This window comes from Aspergillus caelatus, assembly GCF_009193585.1.
Source record: "Aspergillus caelatus strain CBS 763.97 unplaced genomic scaffold BDV27scaffold_85, whole genome shotgun sequence".
Lineage (NCBI taxonomy): Eukaryota > Fungi > Ascomycota > Eurotiomycetes > Eurotiales > Aspergillaceae > Aspergillus > Aspergillus caelatus.
Window position 1 is genome coordinate 840 of NW_022475348.1, and position 24,647 is coordinate 25,486.

At 51.1% G+C, this 24,647-nt stretch overlaps 10 protein-coding genes across 10 annotated transcripts; 4 read left to right on the plus strand and 6 right to left on the minus strand.

The window, feature by feature from the left end:
* Positions 1-298: 298 nt before the first annotated feature.
* Positions 299-2,662, minus strand: BDV27DRAFT_112184 (uncharacterized protein). The gene is made up of 5 exons (XM_032064558.1): positions 2,090-2,662; positions 1,427-2,012; positions 1,320-1,359; positions 881-1,248; positions 299-805 (listed from the first exon to the last, which is right to left on the minus strand). Exons 1-5 carry the CDS (start codon positions 2,390-2,392, stop codon positions 702-704), a joined length of 1,401 nt encoding a protein of 466 aa, XP_031927680.1. The 5' UTR covers positions 2,393-2,662; the 3' UTR covers positions 299-701.
* A 166-nt stretch (positions 2,663-2,828) lies between these two features.
* Positions 2,829-5,921, plus strand: BDV27DRAFT_112091 (uncharacterized protein). The gene is made up of 5 exons (XM_032064557.1): positions 2,829-3,231; positions 3,292-4,252; positions 4,364-5,170; positions 5,232-5,260; positions 5,327-5,921. Exons 1-5 carry the CDS (start codon positions 3,121-3,123, stop codon positions 5,834-5,836), a joined length of 2,418 nt encoding a protein of 805 aa, XP_031927681.1. The 5' UTR covers positions 2,829-3,120; the 3' UTR covers positions 5,837-5,921.
* BDV27DRAFT_112050 (uncharacterized protein) lies at positions 5,921-7,842 on the minus strand. The gene is made up of 8 exons (XM_032064556.1): positions 7,317-7,842; positions 7,220-7,261; positions 7,119-7,145; positions 6,920-6,992; positions 6,500-6,792; positions 6,363-6,432; positions 6,155-6,292; positions 5,921-6,037 (listed from the first exon to the last, which is right to left on the minus strand). Exons 1-8 carry the CDS (start codon positions 7,491-7,493, stop codon positions 6,006-6,008), a joined length of 852 nt encoding a protein of 283 aa, XP_031927682.1. The 5' UTR covers positions 7,494-7,842; the 3' UTR covers positions 5,921-6,005.
* Positions 7,843-10,761: 2,919 nt separating this feature from the next.
* Positions 10,762-11,694, minus strand: BDV27DRAFT_157651 (SMP-30/gluconolactonase/LRE family protein; the record flags this gene model as incomplete). The annotated part of the gene is made up of 1 exon (XM_032072544.1): positions 10,762-11,694. The coding sequence occupies one exon, from the start codon at positions 11,692-11,694 to the stop codon at positions 10,762-10,764; it is 933 nt and encodes a 310-aa protein (XP_031927683.1).
* A 945-nt stretch (positions 11,695-12,639) lies between these two features.
* BDV27DRAFT_172220 (flavin-containing monooxygenase) lies at positions 12,640-14,127 on the minus strand (the record flags this gene model as incomplete). Its single annotated transcript, XM_032075800.1, has 1 exon — positions 12,640-14,127. One exon carries the CDS (start codon positions 14,125-14,127, stop codon positions 12,640-12,642), a length of 1,488 nt encoding a protein of 495 aa, XP_031927684.1.
* Positions 14,128-14,615: 488 nt separating this feature from the next.
* BDV27DRAFT_172221 (amidohydrolase family protein) lies at positions 14,616-15,816 on the plus strand (the record flags this gene model as incomplete). The annotated part of the gene is made up of 2 exons (XM_032075801.1): positions 14,616-14,676; positions 14,745-15,816. 2 exons carry the CDS (start codon positions 14,616-14,618, stop codon positions 15,629-15,631), a joined length of 948 nt encoding a protein of 315 aa, XP_031927685.1. The 3' UTR covers positions 15,632-15,816.
* Positions 15,817-16,001: 185 nt separating this feature from the next.
* On the minus strand, positions 16,002-18,775 carry BDV27DRAFT_157654 (transcription factor domain-containing protein; the record flags this gene model as incomplete). Its single annotated transcript, XM_032072545.1, has 6 exons — positions 16,002-16,249; positions 16,310-16,507; positions 16,565-16,797; positions 16,863-17,330; positions 17,387-18,541; positions 18,594-18,775. The coding sequence occupies 6 exons, from the start codon at positions 18,773-18,775 to the stop codon at positions 16,002-16,004; spliced, it is 2,484 nt and encodes an 827-aa protein (XP_031927686.1).
* Positions 18,776-19,447: 672 nt separating this feature from the next.
* On the minus strand, positions 19,448-20,391 carry BDV27DRAFT_172223 (SDR family NAD(P)-dependent oxidoreductase; the record flags this gene model as incomplete). Its single annotated transcript, XM_032075802.1, has 3 exons — positions 19,448-19,653; positions 19,730-20,064; positions 20,114-20,391. The coding sequence occupies 3 exons, from the start codon at positions 20,389-20,391 to the stop codon at positions 19,448-19,450; spliced, it is 819 nt and encodes a 272-aa protein (XP_031927687.1).
* Positions 20,392-20,912: 521 nt separating this feature from the next.
* Positions 20,913-22,355, plus strand: BDV27DRAFT_145115 (aldehyde dehydrogenase; the record flags this gene model as incomplete). Its single annotated transcript, XM_032070362.1, has 1 exon — positions 20,913-22,355. The coding sequence occupies one exon, from the start codon at positions 20,913-20,915 to the stop codon at positions 22,353-22,355; it is 1,443 nt and encodes a 480-aa protein (XP_031927688.1).
* A 776-nt stretch (positions 22,356-23,131) lies between these two features.
* BDV27DRAFT_145116 (serine hydrolase domain-containing protein) lies at positions 23,132-24,588 on the plus strand (the record flags this gene model as incomplete). The annotated part of the gene is made up of 4 exons (XM_032070363.1): positions 23,132-23,540; positions 23,609-23,760; positions 23,811-24,093; positions 24,167-24,588. The coding sequence occupies 4 exons, from the start codon at positions 23,132-23,134 to the stop codon at positions 24,586-24,588; spliced, it is 1,266 nt and encodes a 421-aa protein (XP_031927689.1).
* Positions 24,589-24,647: the final 59 nt, after the last annotated feature.

Consider the following 24,647-nt stretch of genomic DNA (forward strand, 5'->3'; position numbering starts at 1 on the left):
TTAAAACTGCCTGGCAGTTCTCCGAATTAGGATCAAAGATCGGTATGGTCTGGTCTGGTGCGGTGCGGTCCTTGGTCTTTGCGGTCATAGAGATATCTGTGTCATACTCCTGACAGTATTCAAATGCTTCCCTGAATAAATGCATTTTCTGTTGGTTCCGGGGTTGGTATCTTGACTTGGCGCTGTTTGATCGCCGTCGCTGGATGGTTCTCGGTTTTGCTGTCACGGTGGAGAATTTCAGTTTTTTCCAATAATAATAAATATAAGAAGGCTGATCTTGAAATAGATTTGGATATAAGTAATATTCAATATATTAGCAAGAATAAGGACTTAAAAGTAGACTAAGAGATTTTTTTTAAAAAAAAAATAGTTTATCTGAAGTATTTATAGACAAAATTTCTCCTATACCTATTATAGACGTTGTTTGGACTTCGCTGCCAGCTGGTTGATGGCTTTGTTGGCGACTTTTGTTTCTATAGTCTCGGATCATCAATCATATGATACGTACTGATCAATCCGGCTTAACACGAATCCGTTTGTGATATAAAATTCAAGAGTGCCATGCTCTGTATCATCCATCAAGTGATATGTGGGAGTTAGACTAGATCCACCGCTTGGGTGCGTAAAACCCTTCGGCTTGAGGTACGTCAAAGCAAACCACTCCATCGGAGGTGCTCCAGCGACTGCCCCGCTGTAGAATTTCACGAGGACTTATTGGCAGCATCCTTCAACTGTTGCAGATAATCCTCAAGGCTCAGGACTTGGATTGGGACCACCAGCTGGGCGTTCTGGATATAGGACATGACTGGAGACAACATCACGTGAGCCGGGAACTTCTGTGGCCGGGACTGTCGGGGGTTGGGGATCATCCACCACTCACCGTATTTGTTCAGCTTGTGCCATTCATCCGAGATGCTCTTGAGCTGGAGCTTCGTCATGACCAACCGGGGGATCTTTTCCTCGAACTTCTCAGCCTTGTCGTGGATGAACTGGACCTGAGAGCCCATGACGTTCCAGCCGCCTTCCAGGGCCTCGATGGTGTGCATGGCGGGGCCGATCAGATCGCTGAGATCCGTGGCATGACTCTTCATGGAGGTGACGTTGGCCTGGAGGGTCTTGTGTAGTTGCTTGCTGGCCTCTTCGTCCTTGATGAGCTTGTTCATCGCATCGATCTTGCCCTCGTACTCATCAATCTCGGCCTGCATCTGAGCGAAGACTATGGGCCCGGCAATGGTGCCCGCGATGGGGCTGATCGCGCATGCCCGCGCGGATGGTTAGTGGCGAGACCCGAGCATTTGGAGACGAGGGGAGAGGCTTACATCCAGACATAGGCGGCGGTCATCTCTTGCTCGTACCGATCTGTCGTCACGGTTAGGTTCGACCGTGGCCTTCCGCGGACCCGGGTCACTGGGGGTTCACGACATACCATGATCGACGATGGCCTGGTAGCTAATGATAGCGTCTTGTTGCTTTTTGATCTCTTTCTCCAGATCCTGGATACTGCCCAGCTCCTGGTCCAGGATGGTGGTCATGGACTTTTCCAGACCCTCCAAGGTGCTCTGATTGGTCTGACAGCTGGCCTCGAAGAGCTTCAAGGCCTCTTTCACCTTGCCAATGCGGGAAAGAATCTTGTTCACATCCCCGAGGAGGTCGTCGGTGAGATCGAGGATGTCCTGGCGGATACTCTCCTGTTCGGCGGGGTCATTGCTATCGTTGTAGTCCTTGCACAGGGTCAGCATGGCCACGTAGTACGAATCGTCCGCGTCGGTGCTGCCCGCATCCTCCGAGTAGCTGTAGATCTTCTGGGCCAGGCTGTTCATCTTATCCCAGGTGCAGAGCTTGTCGAAGTCCGCGTCGTCGTCGTCGGCGGCGGCGGCGGCCATGACCTTTCGACCCGCCTTCCATCGCTGGAGCGCCGTCTCGGTCCTGGTGGCAGAGACCGTCGGATTCGCCTTCCATCGCTTGATCGCGGTGTCGTCATCGCCCAGAAAACCTGTGCAGTCGGCATGGACCTAAAACTCAGACAGCATCAGCCAGTTTGACCCCCCGGCTTTGCCGCCGCTGCCCCGGGCAGACCGTTAGGACTAACCTGTATGTAGGCCTCGATCAACTCATCCACTTTAGTCCAGATTGTGGGGGTGAGCAAGCTGGTATCCACAATGCCCGTTTTGTTGCAATAGCTAGTGCGATCCAGCGGCAGCACGCGGCCGCCGTGGAGGTATCGGTTCAGGGCCCCCATGTCCGACTGGCCTAGGACGAAGACCACGTCCTCCTCATCGCCATCATCCCCGTCGGTGGCCACTCGCAACTTCCGGCTCTTGGTCGGGGCCTCGTTGATCGTGGTCTGCCCCTTGGGGAACCACAATGTTTCGTCGTCAAGGACATCCGACATGGTAGAAGGTGGATGGGGATTGCGGTCTGGGAGGAATAGATTAGGGTACGGGCTAGGCAGGACTGCGAGACTTGAGGATCAGAGTCAGGGTGCAATGCTGCGACAGGCAGAGCCTTCTTGTACCTATGTCGCCTGGCGTTCATGTCTCCACGGGATGAGGCATTAGATCAACTGACAACAGCATCCCCCCCTCCTCCCCTTTGGCTTTTTTCTTTTTCCGCGCCCCGATCCCGATGCGGGTGGCGCGCTGTCGGGCCTGCAGCTCGCGAGCGATTTTTGCTATTGGCCCGTGACAGTCAACGGACTTCTGATTCTCCTCGAGGAACTGAAGTCACCATCAGTTTGAGGGCAGTTCCCTGTTTGTCGTGCAGGTGTGGAGGTCCGGGCTTTGGTTGAGGTCCGGACCGCACCGCCCTATTCCCGAGGGCTGCATGTATGATGTCGGGCTCCACCCGTACTTGATAACGGACTTGGGGGAAGTTGCCAACCAGCAGTGGCCTATTGCACTGGCCTGGGATGCACACTGCATGACAAACGTGGCATGGAGCCAGAAAGGGAGAGTGGAGAAAGGAGGGGTCAAGAGGGGCGCCCCCCGATCTTGCTCGCGGCGTTCGACCACGACGCTTTAGGGCTCGGCACCCAATACGATATATCAAGGCGGAGTAGCAGGGGAGAAGCAGGGCTTTTGACAACCGAAATATCAACCGCAACGCATAGACTTCCACACCATGTTAGCCGACACTCAGCCTAACACTCCCGCCGGCTGGCAAGCCTACGCCTCCCTGGGAGAGGTGACCGAGATCCCTGCAACTGCAGATGCCAGTCGCGATGAAAGCGGAGTAAGTCTTGGCATCCTCTTCGCCTCTCTTTCTGCTGAGGTCGGTGGCTGAGGTCGACAGAGAACGGAGATTCACCGGAACATCTACCTCGAAGGCGCGGACATTCTCCAGAAGCCGTTGCTCGACTGCGAGATCTACACCGACGTTCTCACCTTCACTGGGGGAGGCGAGGTGATTTTGTCTCCGGACGAAGATACGACGATGGAGATCAATACCCGTGTCCTGACGGCTGACCAGCCGGTGCACCTGAACATGACCAAGGCTGGAGCTCGGAGCAGCGCCCTGATGATCTACGCGGCAGTAGTTGATCAGCCCATCAGCGTCTCAGTCGAGGGGACGCAGCGCACCACCCTGGATCTGGGCCCCGACTCGGGCCATGTTGGTGCGGAGATCGACTTTGCCGACGGGCAGCTGGAGGTTTCTTACACCGCGCGGCACGAGTACGACGCCACTGAGGTCTACCAGGCCTTTCTCGATACGGAGCTGCGCATAGCCCTTGCCCTCTTCTGGAGCCGGCCGGCCATCGCCATCTCTATCTGCTCCTACGTCGCCCAGTCGACCTACAATATGCAGGCACACAATCTGTCCAACGCGCAGGCCGTGTCCCTGGGCCAGCAACTGGCCGCCCACGCTATGGCGGGCCCCAGGGCCAAGTATGCGCCCACGCTCCCATTCCAGCGATACCATGACACCATGAAAGACCAGCTCGAGGCGGCAAAGACGTTCGAGGGCCAATATCAGCGCTTCCAAGATAAGGGCGCCGAAGTGGCCGACAAGATCGCGGCCTGGACCACCATGCTGCAGAACGCGCAGGACCAGCGCGCCACCCGCCTGAGTCTGCAGTCCCAAACCTTGGCCAAGTATCAGGACGCCCGCAGCACGGCCGACGCGTGCGCCAAGCAGCTGAGTGACGACGACGACGAGCTCCAGGACGCAAAGGATGTCTTCGATCAAGGTCTTGTGGATTGGGAGAAAAATCAGATCCTCAAAGCGGCGTTTGCAATCCTGTCAGCCATCTTTGGTGAGCCCTCCTTCTCCGCACCCCCCTTTCGTCTCTCGTTGCCGTTCTCGTCTTTCAACCTGTCTACGCGAGGCCACGGATGCTGATGCTCTCCTCGTTGGGATTGACTAGAGTTTGCGTTTGGCATCGCCGAATTGTGTATTGGAGATGATCCGGGAGGCGCCGCCAAGGGAGTGGAAGACGCCGTCGACAGTGTGGAAAAGGTCGAGGAAGGAGCAGCCGAAGTCGGCCAGATCATGACCTCAAGCACCCTGCAGAAGCTATGGAAATTCACCAAGGCGCTGCAGAAGCTCTATCCCAAGGTCGATGCGCTGGTCGCGGCGGCGAATAAGTTGACCGCTCTTCCAGGGGGCGACGACGTGGACCTTCCCTCCTTGAACGATATCTCTGGCTCCGGAGGCTCCGATGCCGATTCCAGTCTGATCACTAGCCTGGCGGCCTGGGATGACTGGGAATTGGAGTGCGATCAACAGATGGAGTGGGCGGCTGACCAAGAGAAAATTCGCGGCGCCAGCCAGTATCGACTAGCCCTGCGCAAGCACGCGGTGCATGGAAGAGCGCTGGCCCAGGCCCAGGCCGAAGCCATCAAGCAGGGCCAGCAGTATGTGCAAACGACGCTGGAGGTCCTGCAGTCGGACCAGGATATCCAGAACCTCCAAACCTTGCTGGATACCTACCATGGCGAGGAGGCGATCTATGCTGCCGGCCAGGCCCAGTTCTACGACCGATTCCTGCAGCTGAAGACCAGCCTGGCAATTCAGCTCCAATACATCATCGACGCCTATCGCTTCTACGCCCTGCAGGACAGCCAGGTGAGGCTGGAGTCGCAGCAGTCAGTCGGCGACTTCCAACAAAATCTGTTGACGCTGCAGACCGAGATGCAGAACGTCGATAACCAATATGCCGAGGATTTCACTCGTGAGTCGATGTTGCTCTGCCCGCCGTCAGGACGCCTGCTGATCATTGTCGTTCTGCCCAGCGTTTGACTATTACGTGTACTCTGATGAGGTGAGTCAAGTCAGTGCGGTTCTAGCCTTTAGATGCTGTACTGACCAGGAACTGTCCCTATTGTAGCTGCCCTCCAACTTTCCACAGCTTGTCATCGATGGGCTCAAAGACAGCAGTCAAGGCCACAAGGCGACCTTCACTCTCGTTGCCACGCCGCAGGCCAGTTCGCAGGCGGGGGAGCACAACTTCGCCTATCCCTTCACAAATGGCTCTCACTACCGACTAGACGGGTTAGAAATCCAGCTCATGGATGTGAAGCCGCATCCCGAGGCCGTTCACGACGGACGCGCAGTGGTTAGTCTCAAGATCGAGACGTCCGGATCGTACAGCGACATCCAGCACGACCAGGTCTTCTACTTCGTCAGCCCAATGCAGCAAAAACGCTATTCGTATGAAATCGGTCCCGACGGCAGCTTTCTACGCACACGCGAGAACGCCATATTCGAGCCGACCAACCATGCGGAGCCACCGCCCTTTACCCAGTGGACCATTACTCTGGAGACGCCCGAGAATGTCGACATGAGTACCCTGACCAAGATCCAGCTTCACTGGAATGGAAGGTATCGGCCCTACTGAGAGACAGATGTGTAGAGAGTCGTCTGGACACAGTCGAGGCAGTGACGAAGGTTCCGGATCCCTAAGTGCTAGCTGTATTGTCTATATATCTACTTTCAGACTCCATTAATCCTTCCTTTCTGGTTTGTGCGTGCTTTACCTCCTGTAGCCTTGCTCCGTCGTCCCGATCTCAATTCATGTATGCATTCTTGAACGCGATGACTGTGATGACCGGGGCGTTAGCCTTCTGTCCGTGACGCTGGGATGCGAGGCCCCCGTCCTCGGGAAGGCCCGCAGAATGACCATGATAGAAATGTAAAGCGAGTGTGGGCTGCCTACCATGTTCTTGCAGAGTGGCCCATCTTTTCAGCAGGTTCCGCTCAACCAGCCCTTCGAGCGGGTTGTCATCCGGATCCACATGCTTATCAAGATAGTCAACCAGGTTCTGAATATCATCCTCAATGAGCGTCGCACTCCCTGTAGTCATGCCCCAAGTCCAATGAGTCATTGCAGTCCCTGGTTGGAATTCGCCACGCCGCTCACTCACCGGACATCTTCTGCACCTCCTCCAGTGAAGCGCCCATATCGTCCACCATGCTGAATCCATCCAGCAGGCTCTGCATCATGGCGCCTGATCAGCTCGCACCGTTTCAGGCCGGGAAGGGCACCCCACTCAACGCTTACCTTGACATTCCCCAAAGCATCCAGGTCGTCCTGGAGGTTATCCTGGGCATCCTCCTCGATCAACCGATCGCGTAGCGCGGAGCCCTGGAAGGGGGCGGCCAGGCCACGCACGGTCGTCTCGCAATCACCTGCGTCCATGCTGTAGGAATGCAGGTCTCTGCTCCAGATGGTGGCTTGGTCTCGAAGAGTCTTAACCTCGGAGTGGCGGTCGTTGACCTCTTCCAGGACCTTCTCGCGCAGGGACGCGTTGTCGGGATCCTTGCGCAAGGCTTCGAGGTCCATGAAGATTTTGTCTGGAGGCCGAGAGTCAGTGGCCGTTCACGTCTTAGGGTTGTTACCTCTGTTGAGCCCCAGCTCAACATGCTCACTCAAGGGAGTCGGGGGACCAAAAAATCCCCCGGTGGTGCTAGTTCGACATACCGTAGTCGTCGGGGGCACGGTCGCAAAGGTCCAAGACCTTCTGACAGACAGTGTCTGTGTAGTTATATGTTTCCTGGTTCAGAGCCAAAGTGGTGTCAGCGGAAGAGAGCGATAATCCAAAAGGGGCTCGATAGAGAGAGGACCCGCGGTAGGCTCTTTTCGGTCGAGATCATTGGGACAAGGAAGAAGAGGATCGTACATTCAGGTTGAGAGCGACGTTCTGTACCTGCGATGCAATTGTCAACGCATATCCCGCCGGTCATGGTGACTGGGTAGGGAGAATGAAATGCCCGAACGTACTGTCCAGAATTGCTGGGCGATGGGGTTCAGATAGCTATAGAGCTGTGTCCACCATCAGTCAGTATGCTGGATCTGGGGATTCTTCTCCTCATCTCACAATCTGGTAACCGCTCTCCCAGAACCCGGTCTTCTGGCGGAGGCTATCATCGTCCCGGGGCAGGTTCTCCGTCTTCACAATAACATTTGCGAGCTGTTTGAACGAAGCCAACTTCAGGCAGAAGTTGTCGTTGACGAGGAGATCGCGAGGGCTGAGGAAATCGGCATCACGAGGCATGTTGAGCGTGTGTGAGAGGAATATGAGCTGTCTGTTAAGGGGTGTAGATGAAACTCAGGGTTTGGCTTGAAGAGTTATTTATGTATTTGAATCACGGTGGGGATAGCCCGCGAGGAAAGCGATCACCGTACTTCATTCGTGGCCAAGGGCCAAAACCCCGCCTGCAATGACACATGGTTATTTCCTGCTACTTTGCCGTCTTCACCTTGGTGGCTTGCGGGGGCATCATCCAGCCTAGCTATGTAGTGGTGGTGGGGCCACCATTGCAGTTGGCATGGATTAAATCGTGTAGTCCCGAGACTTTATGTTACCTCTCTCTCTCTCTCTCTTTCTCTCTCTCATCCACACGCTGACTCGGGGGTCTTAGTAAGCCCCATTCCCCCAGCTGACCTGCAACCACGTAGGCTTGCTTGCTTGCTTGTTGCCTTGCAGCCTTGTGGTACGTCTGACCAGTCCTGAGTGCCAGACATAGTTATAAACCACAACTACCAACCAACCCCCCACCCAACCAAAACCCCTAAACAGGTGGCGCGGGTCGATCGCGCTCCATAGAGACCCTACAATTGGTGGAAGACATATTGGCAAAAATGAATCTCATCGAATATCTGCGTTCCGATGTCTTCGAGTGACGAGTGAAGTGGTTGACGGAGAAACATCATGTGCCGGGGCTTGCCCTGGCCGTTGTTGATTCTGGACGGATGGCTTCGGCGGGGTACGGATGTGTGTGCGTGGATCCACCGTGTCCATGCACGGCAGACACCTGTTGGTTGAGAACATTTTATGTTGATGTATTTATAATATATAGTCCTAAAGAAAACCTAAGGGGAGGTCTTCTTGGGGAAGCTTGCGCGGGACAACCTCTTCGAGAAAGTCAAGAGGTGGCAGTAAAGTGGAAGAAAGACCAGGGGAACGGGTGGACAAAGCCGAAAGAAATACACATTCCAGGCTCCCATCGATATCAAGGGTATCCTCAAGAAAAAGAGGGTTATTGGAGAGAATATCAATGTTGGCCATCTTTGATGGTCGCAGTAACATGAAAGGGCCACACTTTCAAAACGTCATGGCCTTGGAGCAGGTACGCCCCACCTAGGATGAAAGAAACCCCAAACAAGTTGAGGGACCAGGTCTTGACTCTTGGAGATCCTTACTTTCTCTCTCCCTTTTCTTCTAAGAAAAGGAGATATCAAACCAAAAAAAAAAAAAAAAAATATAGTATCTCTTATACCGGATCTGTCAACAAAAGCCGATTATCTCATACTAGAGGGGAAGGGGGAATTCAAAACTGTCAGCTCTGTTCGTGAATCCTGGCCTGGACTATCATGTAAGTGGTGTAGAAGTGGTTGGAATAGGACGGACTGTGTAGGAAACCGTGAAAAATAGTATAGATTGTGGTAAGTTAGTCAATAAATAAATAGTAACTTGTAAAGATAGCTATGGTAATGTTGTCTCTCAAGGCCGCGTTATTTCTGGAGTTATCGGTTTATAGAAAGGGGTCAGTGCTAGGCAGTAGTACAGTTAGTCACGGTGTAAGCAAGCCTGTAGGTGTGGAAATAGGGGATTTTGGGGGGGGGGGGGGGTTTAAACCAGTGTTGAACAGGCCGGGGGAGGGAGTGAGATTCTTATAGAAAGCTCAAAAGTGGCGAGCGGGACTGAGCAGTGGGGGTGATTGGTTTAGACTGCAGTGGTGGGCTGTTGTGATAAAGCCTTATCTCAGCGAGCTCAGCCCCTCTGACGACTGCTGAGTAGTATTATACAAACCCTACTACCAATCAATAGGTGGCAGCTTATTCCCTCGTCAGAGCAATGAGACAAGCTGGTTAGTGAATCTACATAGGTTAATAAGCAGTTTATGCAGAGGGCCTGAGCTTGCTGAGCTAAAGATTTCCCCATCTTTTGTAAACGGAAGCGGAACCTTGATACTGTCGAACACTAACATATCGGCTCACGGATATAACTCATACAAAGCCAGGGAAAATTCAATGCCGCTATATTCTAGCCGACTTGAGTCTAATGGTGTAGAAAAATGATTTGTCATCCTAGCTTGAGTATTAGAAATCTCGTTCTCTGCAACACCGCTTGGTGCCAAGGACCATCAATGCAGTACCATATATAGCTATGTAATGATATCCCATCCTGGTAACCAAGTCTGAGGGTTTCCAAGTTGTTCTTCTTTCATTCTTTTACTGGTTAGCTTCATTGAACCTACCTTGATCAAAACACCCTCCTTCGACCGACCTTCCCAAACTATGGAATCACGCTCCCTTCTCGTTACCGGAATCTCCAGTTACAGTGAGGGGCTCGAGTCTATCTCTAGGCTGAGGGAGAAGGAATACGAACTACGGCCCTTGCAGTGGAGGTACAGTGTTATCCGCCATTACATCAGCAAAGATGCGTGAGATCAGTCATCTGATCAACATTGCCTTTGTTGTATCTCTCGATTTGTATATCTCACTTCAGCGACGAAATTTGCATGTTGATTGTTATAATATACAGAAACCCAGCACTTATTGCATTTATTTGATGCATTAGGGATAGTTCTCAGGTAGATCCAATCCTGGGAAACAACTAAAAGGGACCTTAACGCATATTTCCTTTATATGCTTGCCTTCCGGCTACTAAGGGGAGAAACAATAAAGAACTTTGTAGGATTCAGTAGGAGTGGATATTATTGATTACATGCCACTATCTATCGTTTTTAGTCAACAGCTAGCCAGTTATTGTTTACCGTGCAATCATTCAGAGACCATAGGTATGGATGCCTTTGAATCTATAGAGAAATATATTTTTGCGGCTGAACAAGCTATACTGGACCAATTACTTATTCTCTGAATGACAAAGGTGCTCTGGCCCAATAAGTCCAGACAGAAAAGAAGCGTATGAACGAAAAGCAGTAGATACAATGCAACTTCATGAAGGTATGGGAAATTTTCTAGATGATTATGGCAATGACCATTACATGTTTAAATAACCGTGATTCTTTTCGTAAGAACACGTCCCCGGCATGTACTCAGTTAGACTACGACAACTCGATTCCGCTAGGTATAGATAAAGAGCCTCTTCATCGTTCTACAAGGGCATAGATACAGTGTCCAACTTGGCTCATGCCCTTAGTATGCAGCATAGAGTTGCAAAATGGTCCCCCCCCCCAAAAAAAAGGCCATATTCCTCATAGTTAACCGCTGGGTGTGAACGTAATAGTGGCTGAAAAGGTCATTGATTTCAGCACCTAACTACTATAAAACAATATAACTCAAATATGCAGCAACCATCACGGGCTGGACGTGCCTTTCCCAACGTCGACCCGGACATAGCTGATAGTACACTTCGTGCGTTTGCCTACCATAGCCGAGAAGAGAGATTCACCCTCAGGGACCCAGTTAGTGACCAAGTACAAGGATTTGCCATCCTGGCCACCGAGGGTGCAAGCAGTAGCATGGCCCCCAGCCTTGATCTCATGTGTCACAAATCCATTCTGGTCAACACGGACAAACTTATCAAGGCCCAGCAGACTGAGCCACATACCGCCCTCGGCATCCATACATCCGCCATCAATCCCCACAAGACCATGCTCTTCAGTATTACCAACCTTACCAGACGGCGAGACGACAACCGGTGACCACACTTCCTGGCGATTACACAGCCGGCCAGACGCTCCTATATCCCAACGAAGCAGGCCATACCCGAACGTCTCAGCACAGTAGATAGTCTCGCCATCGTTACTGATGAAGAGCGCATTCGGGAACATGATATTCTCGGCGGCCACCTGCACAGACTTGCCCTCCGGCTCGACGACCAACAAACGGCCGGCACGCGGCTGCTCGCCGTGCAGGACGCGCGCGCCCGTGTCGCCCACATACACGCGCCCGGTGCTGTCGACGGTCATGTCGCCACAGTAGCCGGTCATGATGGGGGATAGGTCGGCATACAGGGTGTCCTTGCCAGTCGTGAAGTCGCGACGGTACAACTTGGCGTCGAACATGGATGACCAGATCAGTGACCCATCCGGCACGAAGCACATGCCGTTGGGCTGGTTTTCTACCTCGCACAGCGTCTTCTTCTCACCTGACTGCGTGTCAATGGTGTATATGGTCCGGCCTGTCATGTCACTGAGGTAAAGGAGGCCGTCTTTATATCGAGGCGCCTCGCCGAAGAGGAGGCCACCGGTCAGTGTTGTATGACTGAGCTGCTTTGGGACGGTCATTTTGTGTATGCCGAATGAAACAAAGGTCAAAGGGTAGAGCGAGAGAGAAATATATGCATAAAGTAGTTTGGGTAGGATATAATTGGAGCGGTCCAAGTTTCGCTTTAGAGATGGAGAAGACGGCTAGTTACTAGTTATTGACCTTGGAGAGTTTGGTTCTGGCCTCAAGCTTAAATATAAATCCTCTTTGGAGATTCCGGGGCCCCGCAATGGAGAGAAATGCAGAGATGAAAATGTTGGGGACCCCAGATCCACTGCTCACCGGAATACATCCAAACAAGCGGAGAGGAACTGGAGTAAGTGGGAACTCTTAACGGATGGTCTTCCGCAGGATCACTAAGCGGTTCTCTTTTTCCCGGGCCAGACTCCGCATCTTGAAAGTTTCTTTCCACTAGAAGGTTCAAACCAGTTGAATACGTGCGGAGATAGGCAGTTGGATTGATTCCAGTGAGTAATGCCCTTTGAATCCTATGAACATGCCATGAGCTGGGTATTTTGTTGGTGGGTAACATACCTCTCGCGTATAACAGTTACTAGGATGGGTCTATGTAAAGCAGGTGTATGTTTGCCACACCGTTATGTATGTCTTCTTTTATCACTATAATAGGTATTGTTCTTCTCTATTTCTTCTTTGTCTACTAGTATCTCCCCATCCTGCTATCTATAGAGCTGCAGATATCTACATATCAATCTGGCCGTCACTCAGGGCTAATACCGATAGAAAGAAGCTGGGGAATATATTTAGCATTTAATAAAGAAAAAAAAAAAATAAAATAAAAAGCAAAACCGTTATATGGGAAAATGAAATTCAAAATAGAACTAAAACAGCCAAACGGAAAAACGACAGAATGGCCTCCTCTTCACCTTCTTGTTTGGTATATTATATACATGATATTTGTTCCCTACGCGGTCAATGAGTGAGTGGGTGAGCGACGAAGCTTCTGGCTACTGCAACTGCGACTTCCGACTAGCTGGGTGGAACTCCAGATCTGTAGTGATACTCCCGTATTTAGCCTTCCAAATATCAACGACATAGCTGGTCCGCCCTTTCCATGGCCCAAAGTTGCCACATCGAGGCATACTGCGTGTCGCCTTTCTGACATAAGTCGCGTCCAGATCCCATATCATCCGCGGCTGAATTGCAGACCCGGCCGGGACGCGGGGGACGACAGTGTTGTAGCCATTCTTCTTCATATGTTGCCAAATCCGGCACAAGATGTGGCTGGCCGCTTCAGCACCTAGCGTCCATGATGCATTAATGTATCCCATCATGAAGGCGAGGTTAGGCACGTCCTGCAGGAGTGCTGTGTGCCAGGCATATCGATCTGCCAGGTCGACAGGCTTATGGTCGATCTGGATTTGGATGCGTCCACCAATGGCTAGTTTTAATCCCGTGGCCGGGACAATGATGTCCGCCTCCAGCTGCTTGCCTGACTCGAGGTGTACAGTGTTCGCCGTGATGCTCTTGATCCGACCAGTCTCCACGTGCGCCTTCCCTGAGCGTAGGCTCGCGAAGAAGTCGCCGTTGGGTGCAAAGCAGAGTCGCTGGTCCCAGGGCTTATACTGTGGTGTGAAGTGTGGATCGACAGGGATGTGGTCGGGAAGCTGTTTCTCAACCGCTTGTTGCAGGGATTTTCGAGATCGCTCTGGGAAGAGTCGGCAAAAGTAGTAGATAAGGACAATAGACCACATGAAAATCCACCGGTCAATTTTAAATGACCAGTTGCGCGGCAGCAGCTTGTGTCTCCACGAGCCGCCGGTCGTGTTGTTGATGGACATAATATACGTAGGGCTGCGCTGCAACATCGTGACGTGCGCCGCCTTGGCCGCCATATTGGGAAGAAGGGTGATGGCCGTGGCACCGCTGCCAATGATCAAGACTCGCTTATCGGCATAGTCGAGGTCCTCGGGCCAGAACTGCGGATGTGCAACCGTGCCCGTGAAGCAGTTGGACAGTCCCGGAATATCAGGCTGAAGTCCTTCGGTGTAGTCATAGTATCCGGTTCCTAGAACGAGAAATCGGGCACGGAGTGGGATCCGCTGGCCGCCTTTGACTTCCACGTCCAAATCCCATTGCTGTTTAGCCGTTGACCAATTGGCCATGACGACGCGATGTCGAAATAGAATATGTCGATCGATGCCCTCCTTTTCAGCCGATTGGCGTAAGTAACTTGCAATGGACCCTCCGTCGGCAATGGCACGGTTTTCATTCCAGGGATTCCACCCAAAGCCAAATGTGTGGAGGTCGGTATCTGATCGAATACCAGGGTAGCGAAACAAGTCCCATGTGCCCCCGACATTCTCACGGGCCTCTAAAATTGAGTAAGTGAGCTCGGGAAGCTTGCGTTGGAGATGATAGGCAGTGTTGATGCCGGAAATCCCAGCACCAACGATGATTACATCGTGGACGCGGTCAGAAGCGTGGTGGTTCATGATGTACGGTAGAACTGCGTAAATTGGACTTGCTCAAACTTGACACGGAACAATAGAACCGATAAAATGTCTTATATATGATTGACTTTACCAACATTTGGTGAGGCGTTCTCTCCACGCCTCCCCGGGAAGAGGTGCGGTAGATGATCCCGGGGATGCGGATGTGAACCCGGGCTTCGTCATCCCCACACTTGTCCTGATTCCACTGGAAACATCTCAAGATTAGTACCTGTTGCGTGTAAACAGTGTGCATAACGCTGGCACAACTGTGGAGATGCGGGTACTCCCCCGTGCGCATGGTGATGATTTCCCGGGAGTTCGGATGTAAGCCACTGGAGGCAGCGTGGGGAAATTTGCTTGGTATTTTATACCTATAAAAGATCGCCGTCCATCTTGAAGAACCGGAAATACGTTTCATACTCCCAAAAGCATAACGAGGGGCTTGCTAGATACTTTGATATTTGCCAATCTCAGTTTTCCTGGAAAAAATGGGTGTCACGAACAGAATCGACGTCCACCACCACTTTGTCCCGGACTTTTACCGTGAAGGTAAGCTAAAGTTTTCTTCATCTTCTAAATTACGATTTTTTTCATTTTGTAACATATTCCATAATTAGCTTTGCAAAGCTCTGGTGGTGATCCATCCGGTTGGTTCATTCCTGACTGGACGCCCGAGCTGGATGCGAAGGTGAACAAGCAGTTTGGCATCACAACTAGCATTCTCTCCTTGACAGCCCCGGGAGCCTGTATCCTTAAAGACCCTGAGGCCTCAGCCAATCTGGCACGCAACACCAATGAATATGCTGCCAAACTCCGCGATGAGAAACCCCAGGAGTACGGGTTTTTTGCATCGCTGCCCAGTCTCCTGGATAAAGAACTGGCGCTCAAGGAAATCGCCTATGCATATGATGTACTCAAGGCCGACGGCGTGGTGCTCTTCACCCGGTATGGCGAGGACAACCACTACCTGGGTCATCCGGACTTCGAAGATATCTGGGCCGCGCTCAACCGTCGCTCGGCCGTCGTCTTAGTGCACCCTACCCACCCAGTTGACACCAGCCAAGTTAGTGGCCTGCCACAGCCGGTCATCCGGTACCCGTTCGAGACTACCCAAGCCGCCCTCGACATGCTGTATAATAAGACGGTCCGGAACAACCCCAACTGCAAGATCATCTTGTCCCACGCAGGTGGCACTTTGCCCTTCCTCCTCAGTCGTCCAGCCAGTATCCTGACGAAGACATCGGAGGAGCTGGACGCCTTCTGGGATGATGCCCGCAATTTCTACTACGACACGGCTGTAGCTGGCTCGGAGAACGTGCTGCGTGTCATGGAAACTTTCGCCAAGCCTGGTCACCTCCTATACGGCAGCGACACGCCGTATGCGAACAATGACATCGTCAATTTCCACACATCACGCCAGGACAACTACCAGTTTGAGGATGCCAGTCTCGCTGAGAAGATTAACCGTGGGAATGCCCTAGCCTTGTTTCCTCGACTGAAGTAGCCCAGACCACATGGGACAAAGGGCCTAGCTTGTTAATTAGGACTCTGCCCAAATTGAACTTGCTTCACAAAACCATGATACATCCAGTCACCTCCCTTCCCCACTGTACGCAAATGCCGCAGTGACCTCTTGCAGAGTCTCTTTGATATGTAGAGAATGCGCGATGGGTCCTGTCAGTGTAGTGCGTAATTGATATCTCATTCCAACTCCAAAGAGTTCCAAGCTCAAAGTAGAAGACCGTCATTCGTGATTCCGTCATTTTCCTGGAGTATGAGCATAATGCCGTGGAGGGGTGGATCAGAGGTCTTAAAATCATTATGTTATGATAGTACAAGGGCATAGAACACTAGAACTACACGTAGGGGTTGTCCTAGAAATCAACGGCGTTCTGGTCGTGGCCAATTTCGCCCAATCCTGAATGCCCATCGTCCAGCCCCTCTACAAAAGGGAATATCGACAGCCAATTGATTTCAGTAGGATCACTTATCCAGCTTGCCGTCGTTTGATCAGCGGGCATGAATTGTTCGAATGGCTGTCGAGAATACTCGTCCTCGTGTTGTAAGGATACATTTTGGCGCCAGCTGGACGAGTCATCACAAGGGTTGACAGGATGGGTATCTAAGCATGAATTATCAATGAATCGGTACATCTTGGGTGCTGCATGTCAATGGGACCTACGGTTTTGGGAAGGGAAGGGATCCCCCCGGACGGCTTCCATGATTCGGAGACACCGTTTGGCAGACCGACTCCGTAATCGATAGGAGCGGAAGAAGCTTAAGCATTTATTCCAGCCGGTAGTAAGGATATTCTCGTCCTGGATACGGCTGAGGCAGCAGAGGTGACAGATCAGAAAGACAATTGCACAGCTATGCATATCTAGAGAAATTGATGGATCAGCAACAGGCGATCAATCGAGGATAGAGGAGCCCATACAGAAAACATTGTGCCAGGATGGAGGAAGGATATCGTTGTGCACGTGGAGATTGGCGGTAATCAGTTCGACGAGGTCATACGCGGACGACACGCACAGATTGACACCTTTATCAAGAATATCTTGTCGCATCGCTGACTCCATGGAGTGGTTCGGCTCCGATGCAGTATCTTGAGAATGGAAAAGCGCCGCCGACAATACCAGACGGAACATAAACAATCGCACATGAAGATACCTACCAATTAAGCAACATGAGTAACGCATAATTTAGCAGAAGCTGATTAAAGATTCCACACAGACCTTGCATGAAGAATGATTGCCTGTCGATTGAACGTGGGAGTGTCCGGCCCAAACAGATTACTGCTCTCCAAAGCTGTGAAATTATAATTCTGGGCTTTGAGGTGAGCGGGCAAGCTTTGGCACCAGGAAGAAAGCGACTTGTCGAGGTTGAGCAACACTTGTAATCCACCATCGTGGAGTTTGTCGTGTGCTGTGGATGCCGCTATAAAATTGAAACTGACATCGAGCTTTCCACTTCCTTTATCACTGCCCCCATAGTATAGGGTGTCAAGAATTTCACCGAGAATATTTTGAAGCTGGATGCATTGGACGTAGAACTCAGTCACGCTGGGAATATCGGCTGGTTGTGTTGCTGGCGTGCCCGGGTCCTGGGCCAAAAGGCCATCGTCAATGGCAGACGGGGGAACACAGCGTTGGGATATGGCGGGATGGATCATTAGTGGCCGCCCAAATGTCATGGAACAGACCCTGAGGGATATTAGACCAAGTATTCGGAACCATCTTCATGACGTAAAATGACTTACCGGTCCAAGAGGATGCAGCCGGTCCAGGCTCGTCTCCGCATCTCAGTTTCCAGCTGGCTCAGCTTCGTCTTTGAACAACACCCCTGATCACAAAGCCCGGGTTCGTGATGAAGACCTATGCCTTGCGCAGTGCGAATCGCCAGGCCGACCATGGTCCAGCATGCGCTGGCCATATCAGTGCTCTGAAGATACTGTCCCATGAGTATAAGCATCTGCACGAGAAAAATGTTGCCTTGGACGAAGAGATCAAAGTCCATCAAAGCTTTAGCACGCTCAAAGAATGTTAACCCCAGCTGACTTCGATCGCCGTCCTCCGTGGTTGGCCCGATCTGAGATCCCAAAGCAAAAGCCAAATTGAGGAGGCAATGGAACAATTTCTCATCTATATTCGAGTAGTAATTTCGGCTTTGCGGAGACCTTGAGGCCTTAGAGGAGAGACGGTCTGGCGCTGGCGACCATAGAGTCAGATATTTCTGGGTGAACGAAGGCCGGTGCAGATATGGGTACAGGGAATGAACATAGGTCCAATAGCTATCGAGTAGGGCGTCGGCCTTCTGTCGCGGTGGAATGCTGAATCGGTACTCCGCGTGGCTGATACTAGTCTTGGGCGTGATGCGTACTGAGGACAGCGAGCGCCCTCCTACGCCAATACCTTCATGCCGTAAAATTCTTGGTAGCCCATTCCTTGATTGAGATGCTCCTGGGCCACTCTCTTTATGACCCATGGCCCGACGAGCATGGCTGAGAAAGCTGATGGTGCTTGAAGGACCAAAAAAGTCGGACCCCTGGCGCCCCCGATCGTCAAAGGACCCAAAGACACACATGGCATCAATGGCAGACTCATCGTCGGAGTCATCCTCTGCTGCTGCAGAACTCCGGCCCAGCACCCCTGACTGCACGGCGTCCGTGTATCCTCCGGCAGTCGAGTAGGAGGGAAGCTCACCTATGTCCGGAGCTGGCATGGTGGTCACCTCTGACATTGCAACCATCTCCGGTGATGTCATAGACTGCTGAGGTGTACGCAGTCCAAGCTCGTCCGTCTCGTCCGCAAAGAGTTGCCGAGTAGCACCGTCGCCCTGGCTAGTCTGCCGAGCATCGGCCATTGCCTGCCCTTCCTCTAATTCTTGAATTCGACCTCTTAGGGACTCGACGTAACTAGACGGGCGTGTGAGTGACAATCTCAACTCGGTTCCAGAAATGACCATACCTATGATTCCACCCTTTAGCGTTCCGTCCCTCATCCCAGACGCATCGTGGAGAAGGTCTTTTGGCACATGCGCCACAGACGGGCTTCACCCCGTCACATTTTCTCTTTCGCTCGCGGCACTCATTGCAAGCAACGGCAATTCGACGTCGTTTGCGATCACCAGAGAATTCTGCGGGAGACATTTGCCTCTGTTTGTGGCCATAAAAAACGGGGACGACTATTGATGGGAGACTTGAGTCGGGAAGAATAAATCTGGTACGCATTCCGCGTATGTAAATGTAAGGGAGGGCGCGGAACCTTATTTGGAGAAAAAACATTCGGCTTCCGGTGGCAATATTAAATCAATCCCCACACCCGGGGTAAACACCCCGCACTATAATAGAACAAGCATAGAAATTTATACATAATCGCAAGACGGTTGAGAGTGTCACTATGAAAGAACTTCCTTCTAGCTCCTTATGGAAATGCTCGAATTCATGTCTAATTAAACGAAAATTTAGAAGCATCACGAGAGATATAACTATAATTATATACTACCACAGCTTAGCCATTTACTTGTTCAGTGCTATAGTATTGAATATCACCAGAACAAAAACTACAAAAATAAGTCAGTATTATACATGGTTTGAAATCGAATTTTCATGCGTAACTCGCATGGAAGGCGGTTTTATATATACACGCACTTCAAATTTGCAGCATATCATGGTGATGAAGAATCGCAATCACCCAAATAAAGTGTGGCTAGGACGGGATAAATATTTAGTATCCCTGTCGGCTCAAGTCACCGAAATATTCGAAATAACCTAACCGAATGGTTCATACAGTGGCTGACTAAAAAGCAGTATAAAAGTGAATCACTTCAGCCGAAGTTGAGCATGTAATCCTCCATCCACCGACAGGTTAACTCCAGTGATACCCTTAGAGTACCGGCTTGCCAGGAAGACCGCCGCGTCTGCGATCTCTTCTGCATCTCCGATCCGTTGGAGCGGATGGCATTCTTTCAATATATTCTCAAATTCGCTATCCTCGGTCATCGAGGCGATCATGGGGGTTCGAGTAACTGTATTCTCCCCAAGATCTCGTCAGTCAGCCGTCAATACAGGCACGGGGATTGAAAGGATTGGGAACAACCATACACCCCGGTAAGATAGCATTGCAGTGAATGCCATGAGGTGCGTAGTCCATGGCGACAGTGCGCGTCAGGGCCAGTACCGCGCCCTTGGAAGCTGCATATGCTGGCGTCCCAGAAAGGCCGACCAGGCCCAAGACCGATGATACATTGATGATAGAGCCTGCGCTGTGATGACTCGCAATCCTCGGTTGCCGGAGCATCTGCGCACCAGCATATTTGCACCCCAAAAATACACCTCGTACGTTGACTTGCCACGTCATATCGAAGACCTCTTCAGTCGTGTTATTGACGGGGCACGGATTTGATGCTTCCGGAGCAACGCCTGCGTTGTTCACCATTCTGCAGCCTCATCAGCTCAAATATCACCGAATAAAACCGCAGAGCATACACATCGACTCGACCGAATTTATCAGCCACCGTTTGGACTAGTTCCTTCACATTGCTGGCATTTGTGACATCGGTTGGGACAAAGATACTCTGTCCCGCGCCAGCCTGGATGAGTTCGTGCGTTGGCTGTGGTGGCGCCTTGCTCGAGGCATTGCGATCCGCACAGACGACCGTCGCCCCATGTTTATGGAAGGCCAAAGCAATTGCGCGGCCCAGACCAGAAGAAGCTCCAGTAACGATGGAGACCTTGCCAGCAAGTAATCCGGGAACACCAGCCATCTTGTTGTGAACAGCAAAGGGATGACGTAAATATAACTCCCTAAATTCAAATTATCAACTGGATTCTAAAGTTGGAAAAGATACAAATTAATTTGTATCCTGTACAACAACCTTCTCGGGGTCTATTATTCCCATACAAACATATACCAACTTGTATGTAACATGGCGGGAATACACCCGCACCGGTATCCGGATCCACATCCGCATGAATGTCATCAAGCTTGGCGGCAGTGTTATCACCTCTATTCAGGTCGCTTGCAAGTAGTCCTACCGGAATTGATTCGAATTGAGATATTAGTTAAAAGTTCTACAAATGTATCACTCCGAGTTGCCGCCCCATAGCTCCGGATCTCGTGCCGACTCCACCACTTGTTCACTGGATAGTATTGTAAATCAGATTCTAGACGAAGGTTCGGTCTGTATAACAGGCGGCTAGTGGTATGTAAAATCCACATTTACCAGTGTTTCCTAAATCCGGACGTCGTGGTCGTTATCAAATATCTCCTCATACAACGCTTACCATGGAAGTTGCAGGCTCAACCAACCCCAGGGCATCAGTGCTCCCCTTTTGGCTCCATGGTCGAGAAGTCTGTACACCGTCGACTTTCGATGTGATTTCCCCAGTAAACCATGAGATTCTGTATCAGTGTTCTACTGCGTCCGAGACGGACGTTTCTGCCGCGGTCGAGAGTGCCAACAGGGCCTTCCAAATTTGGTCTCGCACGAAGCCACAGGAGAAGCGAGATGTGTTCCTCCGTGCGGCGGAGATCATCGCGCAGCGCAAGGATGAGCTTTTCCAATATGTCAGACAGGAGACGGGTGAAGGGCAGATGTTCTTTGATGTGGAGTGGGACTTGATCCAACAAATGTGTAAGGACATCGCAGGTCTCATTCAAACCATCCAAGGTGATCAGCCCACAGTCGCCGCACCAGAGCACAGTGCGGTAGTGCTACGGGAGCCGTACGGTGTAGTCGGCGCCATTGCACCCTGGAATGCGCCTTATATCCTCGGCCTCAGGTCATGTCTCCTGCCACTGGCGGCCGGGAACACAGTCGTTCTCAAGGGTCCAGAGACTGCACCGAAGCCTATCTGGGCAATTGCCGATACTTTGCACCAGGCAGGACTCCCACCAGGTTGTCTGAATACTTTATACCACCGTCAAAGCGAAGCGGTACAGATCACGACTGCACTTATTTCCCATCCATTGGTTCAGAAGATCAACTTCACTGGCTCCACCGCTGTGGGTTCCATCATTGCTTCCACTGCTGGGAAATTTCTGAAACCCGTTCTGTTGGAACTGGGCGGAAAGGCGTCGGCGATTGTGTGTCACGATGCTGATCTTCAACTGGCGGCAGCGGAGTGTGCGTTGGGGTCATTCCTCAACTCGGGTCAGATTTGCATGTCCACTGAGCGGATTCTGGTCCATGAGGAAGTGGCCACGCAGTTCACCGAAGCACTTAAGATGGCAGTAGCAAGCTTGTTTCCCGACCAGACAGCGCAGGTCGTCAACGCGTCGTCTCTCAACAAGAGCACCAGACTAATCCAGGATGCGATATCCAAAGGTGCAAGGGCCTCGAGAAGCGATGTTGCCATATCCAATGGCGCAACTAAAATGCACTTGACGCTACTAGAAAATGTGGATACATCGATGGATATTTACCATAGTGAATCGTTCGGCCCCTCGGTGAGCATCATCACCATCACTAGTGATGACGAGGCCGTCCAGGTCGCCAACGATACGGAGTACGGGTTGAGCTCCGCGATATTTACCGAAGACTTGCGCAGAGGCTTCAAGATTGCCAAACAAATTCAGAGCGGCGCGGTGCACATTAATAGCATGACTGTTCACGACGAGACGGCCTTACCACATGGAGGTATGAAAAGAAGTGGCTTTGGAAGATTTAACTCGCGCGAGGGCTTGAGTGAATGGGTGCGGACTAAGTCTGTGACCTGGAAAGATTGAAATTATGTATATCATCATCATCCTATGTATCCGACCAAGCTTTGGCCACCTCAGAGATATGTATCCTTTTAGCAGATAGTATTCAACACACCAGTCCAACAGCATCCCCTTGCACCTTGTTGTAGTTCGTATGGATCACGTTTATTTTAACTTCTATGATAACAAAGGCTAGTACGTCAAGTTGATAAAATGCTCTTTCATGGTCAGATACTCCTGTTGCTTATCCTATGCTATCAAATAATCCTTTAGACGACTATATGCCCTCGACGAAGATATAACGAATTCAGTGCTGGCGGATTCAAATCTAGTATACCTATAATGCTATTGACTTAATATCAAAGAACTACTATATTCGGGAAAGTTTCTTATCCTCCCGACATCATGCGGAACAACATCCGTTGATGAGGTAATCGGCAGGAAGCACATCCGCAAGTACATCTTCTATCATGGAAATACATGGAAGTGAGGGTCAGAAGCTTGTCGAGAATACTCTGTGAACAGATCCATAGCTAGCCCCTTACCGCCAGATCGAGAACAATGTGGATTACATCATGCTACTATAGAATCCAGTGTCATTGACGGTGTGATGATGATTAGCTTCCCACCTGGTTGAACTCAAAAAGAACGAGGCGGATGATGGTCCCGACAGTTATGAAGCAGTCCTGTGGAAGGGGTGGATTTGTTCCTAATCCATAGTAGCTGTATATATGTTCCCAAGCCCTATCATAAGATGATACGCGAAGTAGGCAGAAGATTTGGTCTAGCAATACACCATCATGACAACCGTTTCACTCTCTCCTCAGGCGATTGCGAACCTTCGCACCATCATCGACAATGCGTGTGCAGATGAAAATATTGGCCTCCCTTGCGCCAATGTCATGGTTGTCGGCAAAGGAGATGGTTCTACATGTGAACTTTTCAGCCATTCCGCTGGAGTGAAGGGTGCGGAAGACCGGCAGCTCTGCGACGGCGAAGATGATATATACTGGTTAGCTTCGTGCACCAAATTGGTAACCGGCATTGCATGCATGCAGCTTGTTGAGCAAGGTAAGCTTGGCCTCGACGATGCGGACCAAGTGGAAACCCTTTGCCCGGAATTAAAAGAAGTCAGTGTCCTTCAAGAAGATGGATCCAAGGCAGAGAAAAAACGGGGAATCACATTGAGAATGCTACTGACTCATACCGGTAAGCACTATTTATGTACTATTAATAACTTTATATATGCAATCTCTAACTGCAAGGTGATGCGGAAGCTGGTTTCGGATATTCATTCCTGAATCGAAAACTGCGGTCATACTTTCTAGAACATTGCGGCTATATCCCTGAGTACAATGAGTTCTCGGGCTACATGCATGACTTCTATCAGCCACTAGTCAACCAACCAGGGGAACGATTTGAATATGGCGTACGTTCAACCTCCTTGTTTGATAGAGTTTCAATACTGAGGCTAGTGAGATCAACATTGACTGGGCAGGTATACTCGTCGAACGTGTTACGGGGATTTGGCTCAACGATTACATGCAACAATTCATTTTTGCGCCCCTGGAAGTCCACGACGTTTCCATGATTCCTTCAGCACATATGAAAGAGCGACTAGTAGGTCTGTGGCATCGCAGCGCAGGAGGCCACCTTTTACGTCGAGATTACCCTCTAAACAAGCCGCTAGACGTCAAAGAAGCTGCGGAGATATTTCACAGCGGTGGTGCGGGCTTGTTTGGGAGCATCCGAGAGTTCAGCAGTAGGCCTTTCACCCCCCCTTAGTAGCCTGTGATATTCACCCAAAAGCATTCACCTAACAGTTATCCCGGCAGAGATTCTTGTGGCTCTCCTTAACGATGGCCGTTCACCTCAAACCGGCCAGCAAGTCCTCTCTCCCAGAACAGTAAAAGAAATGTTTACGAATCAAATTCATCAACACCCAGACTTCGCTCGACAGCCTTTATCTGCCATGAAGCCCGATCTGGTCTCTCCCTGCAAAGAGCTATATCCACTCTGCCCGACTCCCACACCACAGGGATGGGGTCTTACATTCATGATCTCTCCCGGCGTGACCGGCCGCTCAGATACGACAGCTCACTGGTCAGGGCTGTCCAATGTCTTCTGGTGGTGTGATCGAGAAAGAGGTGTCGCTGGGATTGTTGGATCACAGGTCCTTCCGTTTGTTGACCCAGAAGCTGGTCTCCTATGGGCGAGTGTGGAGGCGGCAGTGTATGAAGGTCTACAGGGAGCATAGTGTATACTTCAAGGCATCGGTGATCTTACTGCACCCATCTGCTACTCATGGTAGTACGC